This window comes from Ostrinia furnacalis, unplaced genomic scaffold (genome assembly GCF_004193835.3).
Source record: "Ostrinia furnacalis isolate ACB-3 unplaced genomic scaffold, ASM419383v2 OfSCF0416, whole genome shotgun sequence".
In the NCBI taxonomy this organism is placed as follows: domain Eukaryota; kingdom Metazoa; phylum Arthropoda; class Insecta; order Lepidoptera; family Crambidae; genus Ostrinia; species Ostrinia furnacalis.
In genome coordinates this window covers 368,023-383,330 of record NW_021130655.1, presented here as the reverse complement: position 1 = coordinate 383,330, position 15,308 = coordinate 368,023, and the positions used below count along the sequence as shown (strand labels likewise).

Genomic DNA, 15,308 nt, shown 5'->3' with positions numbered 1-15,308 from the left:
CGCACAGTAACACACGGAAAAGGATCTCAAATTAGGTGTGTGTGGGTTCTAATTCAAATAATGTTTGTACAATACTTACAATGAGGAGCTTACACTCAAGTAAGTACTTACGATGAGACAAAAATAAGGAATATGTACTTACTTAGTACTTAGTATAAATAAAACCACATAATAAACGGTTTACTAAATCGTCATCACAACTGCATTACCGTAATAAATCCTTTTAATTTATTTTTACGACACGTTAATTTTATTACCTATGAAAAAAGATAAAAGCGATTTGATGTAATATACCTACATAATTTCCTAGAATCGGGCTCTATGGTGCTTTCAATTGCTACGTACAAGAATAGTAATAAGTTTGCCTGATGACCGATGGCCGACAGCCTGTGGCAACGACCTGCTTCGGCCTGCCAGTGACCAGCCGTGGCCTTCACGCTGATTAGAAAATCACTAGGCTTTATATGTATAGGTGTACAATGTCCAAACTCAAAAGTAATTGATATACGCATATTATGGCTGGCTACTTAAAGAAAATTACTTATTGCTAATAACAAGTCAATTTAATCAGAAATGTCTTGTTAACTGCCTTATAAAGATATCTGATAAACTTTGTTACTATTATTATAATAAATAACATTGAATGATAGATTTCATAAGTCAGATAACTATTTATGTCAATTTTTTCTATTATGAAAAGCGCGTTTTCTTTTGTCAATTACAGACAAATATTTTTCGCTAAGCCGTAGTGAAAAACTAAACATAACAAATGGATTGTGCAGTTTTATGATAATTTAATTCAAAGAAAATTATAATTTTAGTAAATATTTACACTAAAAAAATGATTTACACCAAATATTAATGCATTTTCGTGTCAAAATTTCACGCGTGTAATGTTGATTAAACTGTTCATTAATATTTATTCTTAAGTTTTCGCACAAAATATAACAGAAGGTAAACTCATGTATGTACCTCGCTTCGCATACCTTGCTCGCTCGCACGCTCGGCCGTCGCACTAGGGTTGTCTTGTCATGTGTTGCGTTTATTTCGTTATGATAGAAAGTAATAGTTTGCAAACAAATACACGAGAAGGAAGTAGTATGTAGTTGAGTGGTTGACACTATTATCCAATAATTCCTAAAACCTCTTTAAAACAATTCGCTATTCCTAATAATTAAGTTGGATTTCAATTTATCAACGTTAAACGAACTATTGAAATACAAATAAATACCTTACTTACCTCCCGGAATCAACTGGTAGTTTAAAACCAAAAATTTAGTTTTTAATGTTGAGTGTGAGCAACCGTCTACTTATCAAATGTTATATTACCCCTTTTTTGTTGTTCACTAATTTTCGCACAAACAAAATAATTTCACAAACGCGTGAGCAGCGTCACTCAAGCGAACGCAGTCGCGCCTCGCATTCGTCCAAGACAGTCTTAATAACGCGTACGTGAGCGGTGTCTATGTGTGCGTGGCTCGAGCGCGCTTAGTATGGAGTTTACCTTCTGTTATATTTTGTGGTTTTCGTTTCTTATTACATTTCATATTTTAAATAATTAGGTATTTGGTATTAACGTAAGGTGAAAATGAATTAATTTACCTACTTATGTTTGACGTCGATTTAATTTATTTTTTACAGTAATTTGATAAATTAAAGTAAGTCTTGTAAATCGTTTTCTTTCAGTTAGAATTTTTTAAAAAAACCACCTATGAATATGATTCGCAAGCAAGCATGGAAAAAATATTGCGGGGAAAACTCCAAAGTTTCAAAGGCGTGTATGAACTTCAAGTCAACACAGTTTAAGCTAAGTTTTTTCTAAACCTTATTTAAAAAAACTCATTTACCATATTCGAGCACACTGGCAGCTTCCAATAAAAACAAAAAAACAAACTTCAAAACATTCCAAATTCGAAAAGAGCGTGTCGTAAAAGTTTCGTCCAGACGGGTGGTGAGGACGACTCGCCCGACTCGCCCTACGCGGGAAACTGGGAGTCGGCATGGCCCGCCACTGTATATAAACAAAAGGGCCCGCAGTACACCCTAAGCTTGGAGACAAATAAGTGGTTCCTTAATGGACGTGGGTTATAAGGGCATTTCTACAGCACGGTGTTATTTTTCTCAATTCGGTGCTAAAATGTATATTTAGCTTTTTAAGTAGTTTCGATACAAAAAAGTATAGTTTACTCCATTCTGAATGTAAAAATAGCATTGTCACTAAATATTGTGAAGTGGTTTATGAGAATAGTTAAGCACCGAATTGAGAGAGCACCGAATTGTGAAAATGAATCACGGAATTGAGAAATGAATCTCCAAATTTAAAAATCGCTCCGTGAACATAGAATTGATGACATTATGTAGATATACATAATGTATTTCAATAATCAAAATAATAAATACCTAAAACTTTTGATATCTGACTGCTGGTATAGACTAGCAGTCAGATATCAAAACCATCTAACTAATAGTAGTTAGATGGTTCATTTTAGGTTTAATTGTCTGAATTATCCATTGGAATTAAACAAAAATCCTCATCAATATGTTTAATTTTTTAATAAGGAACTATGAATCATTCTTAATTTTTATATATTATTTTATTTTATTAAAGTTATATAAAAATAAAATTATATTTCAATAAAATAAATACATAACACAGGGTCTCCTCTTAGTTTAATTATTCTTAACCTTAAACATAAAACAAATATAGCAAGACCCAAGAGCTAGATTGACCTGACACTATACCGAAGATATACCGGACGTCAGTTTGTACAAAATTAAAATAGCTCTCAAACAGCTGAAATACAACAAGGCACCGGGTGTTGACGGCATCACGGCTGAGCTTCGCCGGTACTAAAGGCTCTACAGAAGCAGTTCAATTCCGTTATCCTCGAAGGAAAAACGCCTTCGGCATGACACAAAAGTGTGGTGATAAAATTATAGACTCATCTTACTTCTGAGGCGTGTTTACAAGCTGTTTTCGAGAGTCCCTACGAATCATCTCGCTCGCAGACTCGACGACTTCCAGCCTTCTGAAAAGACTTTAGTATTATGGTACACACACAGGTACGCTACGGCAGATTACACAGAAGACCAAGAAGCCAATTCACGGACGATATCGTAGTCATGGCTGAGACCTTGGAAGATCTAGGCACAATGCTCGATGGCCTCCGTTGAGCCTCTCAACAAATGGGTTTTAAAATGAACATGGACAAGACAAAAATCATGTCAAATGTCCGTGTTTCACCCACTCCTCTGAAGGTTAGAGACTCTACACTTGAAGTTGTTGACAATTGTGTATATCTGGGACAAAGAGTCCAGATAGGTAGGTCAAACTTTGATCTCACGTCTGAAATACCGCAGTGTCTCAAGACAAAAGTCTTCGACCAGTGTGTGTTGCCAGTGATGGTGTATGGATCTGAAACGTGGTCGCTTACTATGAGCCTAATAAGAAGGCCCAAAAGGCAATGGAGCGTTCTATGCTCGGAATTTTCCTGTGTAATTGAATCAGAAATGAAAAGATCGGCAAGAGAACCAAAGTGACCGACATAGTCCGCAGAATTGAAAAAATCAAGTGGCAGTGGGCGGGGCACTTAGCTCGTACAGATGATGGCTGTTGGGACTGAAAAGTTCTCGAGTGGAAACCACGGACCAGTGGGCAGGCCTCACACTAGGTGGACCGACGATCTGGTGATGATCGAGGTAAGAACCTGGATGCGGACAGCGCACGACCGGCTGCTATGACATCCTAGGGGGAGGCCTTAGTCCAGTAGTGGACGTCATTTGGCTGAAACGAACGAACGAAAAATAAAATAATGAATTATATTGAAAGAAAATAATTTTATCAATTAGTAAAAAACGATTTCAAACATATCCCATTATTTTTGTGCCTCTTGCTCTTTAAGTTATGATGAACAGAGTTGTCGTTTTACCTGTCAATTATCTAGTTTTCAAACAAAAAACTATTAATTATTGGACAGCAAATATCCATAACTCAATAACTCATTACTGTGTTTTGTGGAACCAATAATTATTAAATTATATACAAAATACAATAACTCTTTAGTATAACAAGAAATGAGCAAATAAGATAGATTTAAAAAATATATGAAAATGTTATACACAAACATTCTGTTTTCAAAGTCGTTGCGATAAGTTAAAGTACAAATTTTCAAACTTCTGCTAACATCGTTTACTAATGTTTTGAACTATTGTTTTATATTATTTTGTTAAGCTAGCAGTAGCAGTGCATTTTTTTTATGAAACCTCAAAAAAAATGTTTTATTGTCGTCTGTCTTATGACTGGTAGTGCCCAATGATTGGTAGTTCACCCTATTATTATGTTAGACTGATTTCATTAACATTTTAAGATACACAAACAATTTATTGTCTCCATTTTCATTTAATATCAATTCGGTGTAGACGTTTTCTCAATTCGATGCCCCATATTCCGCGGAATTGAGATCCACGGAATTGAGGAAATATCACAATCCATCAAATAACTCGAAAGTATTATAAATTACAACAATTTCTACAAAACGTAATGGCAGATATCACTTAAACACTCAATTAATTCAGCAGTAATCTCATTAAATACTTCCTGAACATTATTAATTTCGCACACCGATTTGAGGAATGACCAGTGACCAAAATTTTTTAGTGATTTCAAACCTCTGAAAAATGCTCCTCAAAGCGACAGATCTCTCTTTTACACTACTCGAAAACTCGGGCGCAACTGCTAGTTTGTGGGAATCAGCCGAGGGCGTTCGTACTGTGCGTAGTTAGTGATATAGGAGCACAAAAGTAAAAATCACGGAATTGAGGCACACACGTCGGACAAAATTTAAATGTGTTACTGTAGTAAAACCCAAGGAATTACAATAAAGAAACTCATATATATGGCTTTATTAACTATCCCTTGTTCCGTGAATGTGGGTATCATAATGGGGAAGTTATTATTTCCAAAGTTATGAAGCAAAAACGAGTAAATTCTGGAAACCGGACACTCCGTTTTAAGCCAAATTTCGCCCGTTTTTGAACTTTCAGATTTTTTTAAGGCGAGATGTAAAACCTGGCGGTCTTTTAAATATGCTCTCCATCAAGGCAAGAGTCCTATAAATACGTGTGATTTTTTTCAAGACCGTACTTCAATTTTAAAGGTACTTTTTTCGCCCCAGTAGGTCAATCGGTCGTCTCCGTAGAAATGCCCATAAGAGATATTGTAAATATTTGAGTTCCTATTCTAAAATGTTACTGCGGTAATACGAGTAGCTTTTTGCTTTTTATGAAATACGAAGTTAAAACACATGACTGTAATTCGTCAACTTTGTTAACATGCTAAATAAATAAATTATGATATCCCTAGCACCTTTTGTCCGGATTAAAACCTAGCAATGTTTCTTTCAAATTAACTAAGAAATAACATTGACACTGTGTAAGCTTACATTTGGTTGCAAAAGGATTTGTTTTACAATAGATGTTAAGAATACGGTCAGTTCAACAATCTTTGTTAACTTTATGTCGATTTTCAGCATAGTAATACTACATTACATACTAATTTTGTATTAGCGCGGATCCAAGGCGCGAACTTACTTTATACTCTATCTATGGCATTAATAACTGTGCCAATTAAATGCACTTTCTATTAAATTCCTCCTAACTAGACCACAAAGAACGGCTGTTAAAATGGTTAAAATAATGCAAGTCATGCGGGCTTGTGCAATAAAATTGACAATGAAACTTTTTTATAATGAAAGTATTGGGGCAGTTCCGCTTCATCGCCATCTGCATTTATTAATTAACCAGAACAGAAGAAAGTCGCATTACAAAATCACCCACGTCCGTATTGGGTCACAGACAATATTACGCAACATGTAAACTCTGAACTTTTTGAGTATTCTGCGCGGTGCATTGCGCACGTGCGGCAACTTGACGTGACTTTAATTTGAATTTGGAACAAAATTAAATTCGCGCCATATTTATGGCATTTGGGGGAAATCGAGAGTGGCCGAGTGAGAGGCTGCTTTAAGAAGCCTTTTAGCGAATAAAAGAATTTCCTGTTTCGCTTGTAGCGAGAAAGCTCTACGATATTCTCGTATAATTGAGTTTATAAAAATTACACGTAAAAGTTTTTAGGAGTACATAATATTGGTGATTTTATTGCTCGTATTTTTAAAAAAGCTTAATTGAGCTTTTAACAAGATCTAGCGATATTTTTAATGGATTTTAAAAATTGAAACCAATTTCTCTAACTTCATTTAAATTGCTAATTCATATGTAAGGCACCTAAATGCAAAATAACATCTCAATTTATCTCCGGCATTCAGTCCAATCAAATTCAAGGTAATATGACCCATAGATACCAGGACAAGCGAAACTTAATAAAAAGTTATTGATAAAGAGTTCTCGGTCGGCATTATAAACAATACGAGTGTGACTGGCACATACAACCTTATCATGGGCTACGCTCTTCTCTCTCGCTCGCAATCAACTCAATGAGCTAGTGATAGCAATACCAATTAAATTAAAAAAAGAAATAATATCTTAATAATTGGTCTAGGAGTTGTTATACTGTGGCTATGTACTTCATTATCAGTTTAAAAGATATTAAAGGGTCACAAGTCTCCACTACGAAATGACGGCAATTTAATAGCAAATGGAGGATTTGATCTACACTCCCCACACTGGGCAGACGGGTTGGGGAAGCCTGATATTCGAATATTGTCCCTTAGTCACCTCTTACAACATCCATGGGAATAGTTAGGGGAGATCCGATTCTATTCTGCCGAAACCACATGGCATCTTCTCTACTATGGTAGGTATCTACATTACATACTAAGTAGGTGATTAGTATTGCACAAATTAATAGACCTTTTTTAACTTAAATACTTGTGTCAGGAGTGGTTTAACCACACCACAATAGTCCAAAAGCCGACGGGGTTCGAACCACCGCACAGCGTTCTTCGCAGTTCGAGTCGGCCAGTCTGGCACTAATATCGTTGGGCATGTTTCCCTAATTATTGCCCTAAGAAGTCCAAATTCTAGAGATGTTTTATTTACCGGGTGCAATCTGTCGTGGCGCTCGTCGCGGTTGGCGCGGAGGTCGATAGTGTGGAAGCCGTCGTCGGCGCCCTCGAAGGCTTTGTTCACGCACCCGCCCTGCGCCATCTTGGAACCTGGAGAACAAAAATATACTAGTTACAATAAAACAGTTTTTGTTGCTCAGAGCCAAAATCAAAATCAAAAATATTTATTCAGTTTAGACCACAAGTGGCACTTAGGAACGTCAAAATATAGTAAATAAAAAAAAAAGAAAAAGTAGCCTTTATGGGGCACTTTACATGTCTCCTTATCTTTTGAGCCCTACCAGCGCTTCGAGGCAAACATATGGCAAGTGCTGAGAACCCAAGTAGCAACAGATTATCTTCATAAGGCATTGAAGATATCTTGAAGACTAGTAGCCTAATTCCAGCCGTTGTCTTGGCCAAGACAATAGTCGCACTCAAGAAATCTTGAAGTTATGCCCCAAGACAATGGTAAGCAAAAAAGGGCACAATCCTTTGGAAATCACTGAGACAGAGTTAAGACAACGCTTAAGGCAGACTTAAACGCTAATTAAGAGTGTAGTTTTAAGAATTTCTAAACAAGTACTATAATATAACTTGTAGTATGACTGTAGACAAGGAATTATACTTCGTATCTCTCCCGAAGATGATTATGTTTTACATGCAGCAGTACCTGGGATGATGCCGTCCTTATCACACTTTTAGAGAATATTTATTTAAAAATATAAGTTTTAAATATAATAAAGTACGTGTTTTGACTCCTCAGCACCGTAGTACATTCCGCGGTCCGCCATATTTCTTGTCATTACTTGTGTTGGTGTTCGTCCGACTCACACGTACTTTTTCAATAAAAATAACTTAGCGTAAAAATGGGTAAAAGGAAACGATCAAGTAATGGTGATAATAGTGATATGGTGAAAAGTTTGTTAAGAAACCTCGTATGTACATAGACAACGACAAATTATAGTTTTATCTGATGATGACGAACCAGAAAAAACATCTTTGTCTCCATCGTGCAGTCACTGCAGATTTGCAGACATACATACATACATATTTAAAACATTCTGGTAAGTTGTGAATCGTGTATTTTAAAATTGTTATGAAATAATGTGAATAATTTCTATTTTTTGTATTAAAAATGAATATTTTCAACTACCCTCCGTGGTAATACTTTGTGTCCCGACTAAATCGTGTGTGGATACTAAACTACACGTACAAAAATCGTGTTATACAAAATACATAAACATCCCGACGTAAATCGTGTGTGGATGCTTTATTGCTTATCCCGGCGTATATCGTGTGTGGATACTAAACTACACGTACAAAAATCGTGTTATACAAAATACATAAACATCCCGACGTAAATCGTGTGTGGATGATTTATTGCTTATCCCGGCGTATATCGTGTGTGGATACTAAACTACACGTACAAAAATCGTGTTATACAAAATACATAAACATCCCGACGTAAATCGTGTGTGGATGCTTTATTGCTTATCCCGGCGTATATCGTGTGTGGATACTAAACTACACGTACAAAAATCGTGTTATACAAAATACATAAACATCCCGACGTAAATCGTGTGTGGATGATTTATTGCTTATCCCGGCGTATATCGTGTGTGGATACTAAACTACACGTACAAAAATCGTGTTATACAAAATACATAAACATCCCGACGTAAATCGTGTGTGGATGCTTTATTGCTTATCCCGGCGTATATCGTGTGTGGATACTAAACTACACGTACAAAAATCGTGTTATACAAAATACATAAACATCCCGACGTAAATCGTGTGTGGATGATTTATTGCTTATCCCGGCGTATATCGTGTGTGGATACTAAACTACACGTACAAAAATCGTGTTATACAAAATACATAAACATCCCGACGTATATCGTGTGTGGATGCTTTATTGCCTTTGAGCGTATTAATTATCCCGGCATATATCGTGTGTGGATAAGACATTTTGAAACTGATTGCATTTTGCTTTGATTATTTTCCTAACGTATTATCATATAACGTGGGTAGACGTATCAACACGTCGTAAAATAGTATAACATAATTATAAATATAATAATATACAATATACATGGGGTATTTATAATTTATTACCCTATCAAATACAAAAATCTTTATTGTGAAGTATTACTAAAATAGCATACAATAATTACCTACATCAGACGAAAATACCGGGTATTTTTCAAGACAAAGCCTTTCAAAGACTTTCACAAGGATCTAGCAACAGGTTGGAAAATATTGATTAATGGATTACCTACCTACAAATAAAAAAGACTTGATGAAACATTATTTACTTGCTAAAAATTGCGCATAATAATTACTTCAACAAAGGCAGCAATACAACTGAACATCTGATTCTGCTTCTGTTTGCTGTACGCATCCTTATTGCAACTGATTTCACCGAGCCTTCAATATGATTTGATGACCTAGCTATGTCACAAATGGAATAATATTCCGTAAGGAATTATGAAAACCTTGAGCGATGCTGGCGGTTACTTTTTGACACTCATTAGAGAATCACTGTCAAGAAGATACGCTATCACAAATTCCATTAGCAAGAAAAAAAAGAGATATCATAAAATATTTATCAAAACGAATCTCTTGTTTGGTTCAGATTTATCAGACCACTCGAAATCATCTATGACTAATATAATTCAGTAATACCAGCCCAGCACGTCTACAACTCATCAGACTTTAAACGCAAGGGGGGCATTGTGAGCGGCAGCCGCTGAGCAGTGGGTGAACCCCGGCCAGCCCAGCAGCCGCCGGCTCCGCCGCCGCCGCCTGCGCCGCGGGGCCGTCTCCGGTTAACCCGAGACCCAACTATCATCAACCGAATCGGAGATGATAATTTTATTCAGCAGATAGGCACCAAGGTGCCAGTAACTGGTAGACTTAAATACTACTAAAATAAATGGCTTACCTAACATAACAAAATTAAATGATACCTACTACTATTTTGTCCTGGATCAGGGTTATAAAATTCCATTTTAAACTTAACCATGCCAAGTTGGAGTACCTCCCACCTGAGGGGAGTAGTATGTATATTCGACAACTGTACAAAAGCCAAATTGTAGACATAGATTTATTCTAAATTTAAAGGAATGAAATAAATTCATTAATATGAACTATTTTTAAATGCAATACTACCACTGAATTTACATAATTAATTATATAACAACACATTTTATTATGTGAAACCCTTAGATTTGAAAGACTCCTATCTCTTNAAGCCAGGTGAGACGGTTAGAAGCCAGGTGGGACGGTTAGAGGCCAGGCGGGACAGTTAGAAGCCAGGTGAGACAGAAGCCAGGCGAGACAGATGCCAGGTGAGACAGAAGCCAGGCGAGACAGAAGCCAGGCGAGACAGAAGCCAGGCGAGACAGAAGCCAGGCGAGACAGTTAGAAGCCAGGCGAGACAGAAGCCAGGCGAGACAGTTAGAAGCCAGGCGAGACGGGTAGAAGCCAGGCGAGACGGTTAGAAGCCAGGTGAGACACTAGGCGAAACTCGAGGGGAGACACTAAAGCCCGATCTGTGAGCACGTAGAATTTTGTCCAATGACCCCAAGTTACCCATCCTTATCGCTCGCGCGTAATTATATTGCTGTCGCGACTGTGCGACGCGCGCCCGCAGTGAGTGTGCGAGCGCGACAGCAATATAAGGATGGGTAGCGTGGGGTCATTGGACACAATTCTACGTGCTCGGCAACGGCTTTAGATGGCGCTGTGTAAAAATGTCCCAAGATACATTACAACTGTCTACAGTATTTTAGCGCACGGGTTATGCATAGCTTATTTTTATCGCTTTATAACCTAGAAACAAGAATAACAACAAAAAATTGTTCTGAATTTGCTTTTATGTGTAAAAAATAGAAAAATTCATAATCAATGAATGTTTGAAACATGAACATAGAGATGATGTAATTTGTTGCTAAATATTACTTTTTCTTTCTTTCTTTCGTTCTTTCTTATTATTAAAACATAACAAACATCCATTTAAGATTCATTCTCACAAGAGAAAAATTAAAATAGAGTCCAAATATTTATTAAAAATGAAAAGTTCTAATTTCCTGTCATGTTCCATAGAAGATTTTTTTCATAAAAATCTAACCCTATCATGCTTTTAGTATACTGGCCTTGGTAACGTCGTTTCTCAAATCCCACTATATTTTGATGAAAGCGTGCCCCTTGTTCTTGCGAATAAGCCCCCATAATCCCAACTAATATTATAAATGCGAAAGTAACTCTGTCTGTCTGTCTGTCTCTCTGTCTGTCTGTCTGTCTGTCTGTCTGTCTGTTACGCTTTCCCGCTTAAACCTCGCAACCGATTTTGATGAAATTTGGCATAGAGATAGTTTGAGTCCCAGGAAAGAACATAGGATAGTTTTTATCCCGGTTTTTGAAACAGGGACGCGCGCGATAAAGTTTTTCTGTGACAGACAAAATTCCACGCGGGCGAAGCCGCGGGCGGAAAGCTAGTTATCTATAAATATATACCAATGAGAATGTGACGTGCATCTTGAGAGACATTCTACTATGAAGATGGAAAATTCAAATCGCTATAACTTCTTAAAAAGCAAATATTTTCGATTTGTAATCGCACTTTTTTATATACATTTGCTTATATAATCAGAATATAATAAGTAAAATCCATGCGCAAAAAAAAAATATTTTTTTGTTGACCGGTGTTATTTACTTTTCACCTTTATCCACAGGTAGACCACATAATATGGCCGAACGGCAAGCGCATAGTGCTGCTAGCGGAGGGTAGACTAGCAAACCTGTGCTGCTCGTCTCTACCATCGTTCGTAGTATCCGTGACCGCGGCCACGCAGGCCCTCGCGCTCATCGAGCTTTACAACGCGCCGCAGAACAGATACAAGGTGAGCCTTCATCATCATCATCATCATCATCATCTGCACGTCATAATGAGCTCGTGACCGCGGCCACGCAGGCTCTCGCGCTCATCGAGCTTTACAACGCGCCGCAGAACAGATACAAGGTGAGCCATCATCATCATCATCATCATCAGCACGTCATCATGAGTCCGTGACCGCGGCCACGCAGGCCCTAGCGCTCATCGAGCTTTACAACGCGCCGCAGAACAGATACAAGGTGAGCCATCATCATCATCATCATCATCAGCAGGTCATCATGAGTCCGTGACTGTACCACGCAGGCTCTCGTGCTCTTAGAGCTTTACAACGCGCCGCAGAACAGATACAAGGTGAGCCTTCATCATCATCATCATCAGAAGATCATCATGAGCCCGTGACTGCGGCCACGCAGGCTCTCGCGCTCATCGAGCTTTACAACGCGCCGCAGAACAGATACAAGGTGAGCCTTCATCATCATCATCATCAGCAGGTCATTTACGGGACTATTCCCACCTCTCGTTCCCACCGCTGCAACTCCTGTGTAGCCAGGATCTACAGCTTGACCGCCAACAACCCAACCAGTGAAGGCCAAGTTTGTCCCGGGGGAAAGTTAAACTGTCATTTCACCCCCAAGATTTACCATCATCACAAACATTACTATGAGGTCTCAAAGTGTGCGTGGACGCACAGGACACACGAACCAATCACACAGCTCTATTCAACGCTGTGCGTTCGATTTGCTGCTTCACTTAAGCAAGCATCGTTTGTGAATGCGGGCGTTCGTCCCGTATCCCAACTAATATTATAAATGCGAAAGTAACTCTGTCTGTCTGTCTGTCTGTCTGTCTGTTACGCTTTCCCGCTTAAACCTCGCAACCGATTTTGATGAAATTTGGCATAGAGATAGTTTGAGTCCCGGGAAAGAACATAGGATAGTTTTTATCCCGGTTTTTGAAACAGGGACGCGCGCGATAAATTTTTTCTGTGACAGACAAAATTCCACGCGGGCGAAGCCGCGGGCGGAAAGCTAGTCATCTATGAATGAGGGCTATCGTTTTAGTGCTCACCAGTTAGCGCCACTGTAGAGTAAGGTTCTGTCACTTGCTGGTAGCGGAGACAGTGGCGCCAACTGGTGAGCGCTAAAGTGGTAGGAGGACTATCGCATTTGCACTCATCAAGATGGCGCCACTGTAGAGTGTCCTGTCAATCGCCAGGGGTGCCAACTGTTAAGTATAAAAACGATAGCCCTCATTCCGAGCAGTTGTGGTCAAGACCCAAGGGCCAATCATTTACCATCTCGGTTTTGTATATGTACCAGTCAGGGCAAAAAACTCTGATACCGCAATGCAGGATTGTAGGCGCGGTGTATGCCATAGTCACTCATGTGTCAGCGCCATCTGTTGGTTGATGACTACTGTAGTGGTGCATCGATAGAATATGGTATTTGACACCACCAATCAATTGACGTACTTTTTAAAACTGTCAAAACGAGACTCTCCCATAGATTTTGTATGGCAATACTAGCATGTGACGTCACAATTTTGTCAACTCAATGAAACTACTTTTATCAATTACAATGCAACCAAAAATCTTAATTTACAGGTAATTAAAAATTAATCAAATTTTTAAGACCAGAAAGAAGTGTCTTTTTAAAAAAAGTTTTGCTTTAGAATTATTGGGGAATGGTGTCAAATACCCAATTATTAATGTTGCACGCCATATTGAACTTAGCTCGAAATAGTGCGAGATTTCCCATCCAGCAGTTCGTTTTTTTTCAAGTTGTTTAGTTTGAGAAGCGACTATAATCTTTAAAATAACTATTCAAGTGTCGTATGTTTAAAAACCCCCTCCCCCTTGTACGGGTCACTTAGTATGGGTATGTTCCCTGACTCAAAGGGTTGAATAAAGTCTATGATTTTGTACTATATACATAGTCTATTAAAATAATCTGTTTTGTTCGACAGGCTGACGTGTACTTACTGCCAAAGAAGATGGACGAGTACGTAGCGAGTTTGCATCTACCCACGTTCGATGCGCATCTCACTGAACTCACGGACGAACAGGTATGTTGTCTATGGTCTCACTGTGCTTATCTTTTGCCCCACTCTGTCTTTAGCCCCACTCTATTTGTCTATGGCATTGGTTGCCAAACTTATTTGAGACCCGCCCCCTTTTGACCATACCAAAAATTCCGCGCCCCCCCTTCTCCAGTCAAGATTATTTAGAAAGAAAGAAAGAAACATTTATTGCCATGGACATCACAAAAGACAAAAGAGGTACAATAAAAAAAAGCAAATAAGACAGAGGTGACATAAAACATACAATGAAAGAGAAAGTAAACTAAGCAGTGCCACCCTGTCGCACAGCGATGCCCATCGCAATGGGGCCCCACTCAGCATATGCCGTGGCCCCCGGTGAGGGAGGCCACGACGCTGGTTTTCAGTGTGCCCCATGCCGAGAGGGAGTCACGGACACTAACCTATACTGCATAAAATATACATACATAAATAATAATATTTATTGGTCGTATCGAGCAGTCTGGAATGCATTCTCTCAACGGCCGCAGATTTTTTAACTTATACGCTCACCCTAACTTTTGGAACCTATGGTCTCACTGTGTTTGTAGGTATATGGCGCTAGTCCGTTTTTAGTCCCACTCTATTTGTCTATGGTCTCGTTTTTTTATGGTGCCACTTTACTCGTCTATGGTCCTTCTTTGTATAAGGCCTCACTTACTAGTCTATGGCTCCACACTGGTTATGGTCTCGTTCTGTTTGAATATGGTCCTATTCGGTTTGTACCCTATAACTATTTTTCGTCTTTGGCTCCACACTTTTGTCTATCGTCCCACTGTATTAGATATTTTATAGTCCCCATTCTGTTGTGTATGTCCCCATCCGGTTTGTCTATAGCCCCACTCAGACTGGCTAAGGTCTTATCAAAATCCGTCCAGCATTAAAGTGTAATTAACTCAATACCTTATCTTATTGTTTGTTTTTTGTACTCATATTGTGCGAACTGAAGATTTATTTATCTATCGACCTTATTTTATCACTATTTTTTTCTGTTTCCAGGCAAAATACCTGGGTCTGAACAAGCTGGGTCCGTTCAAACCGAACTACTACCGATATTAGCGTAACTAGTCACTAGTTGTAGCAAATAGGGGACGCTTTTGGGGGTGGAATTGGGTCTACCTAAAACGGGCCTAGGAAATAATGTGCATACTATTACTTCTATGTATATTAGACATACACACACACGTCCACTTACAAGGTGGAGCGACGACATCATAAAGGTAGCAGGAAAGCGCTGGACGCAGGCCGCTACCAATCGATCAACATGGAAA

The 15,308-nt window shown here is 38.5% G+C and overlaps 2 protein-coding genes across 2 annotated transcripts in view; one reads left to right on the top strand and one right to left on the bottom strand.

Annotated features, from left to right (window-relative positions):
• LOC114364333 (Organic anion transporting polypeptide 26F) overlaps positions 1–7,194 on the bottom strand; it is a 58,749-nt gene extending 51,555 nt beyond the window's left edge. Inside the window, exon 1 of the mRNA XM_028320455.1 lies at positions 7,057–7,194. Within this exon, the coding sequence (XP_028176256.1) occupies positions 7,057–7,164 (108 nt within the window). The 5' untranslated portion in view covers positions 7,165–7,194. The remainder of the gene's footprint in view (positions 1–7,056) is intronic.
• A 3,625-nt stretch (positions 7,195–10,819) lies between these two features.
• On the top strand, positions 10,820–15,308 carry LOC114364221 (putative adenosylhomocysteinase 3). The gene is made up of 4 exons (XM_028320257.1): positions 10,820–10,849; positions 11,801–11,968; positions 13,927–14,025; positions 15,037–15,308. The coding sequence occupies exons 1-4, from the start codon at positions 10,820–10,822 to the stop codon at positions 15,094–15,096; spliced, it is 357 nt and encodes a 118-aa protein (XP_028176058.1). The 3' UTR covers positions 15,097–15,308.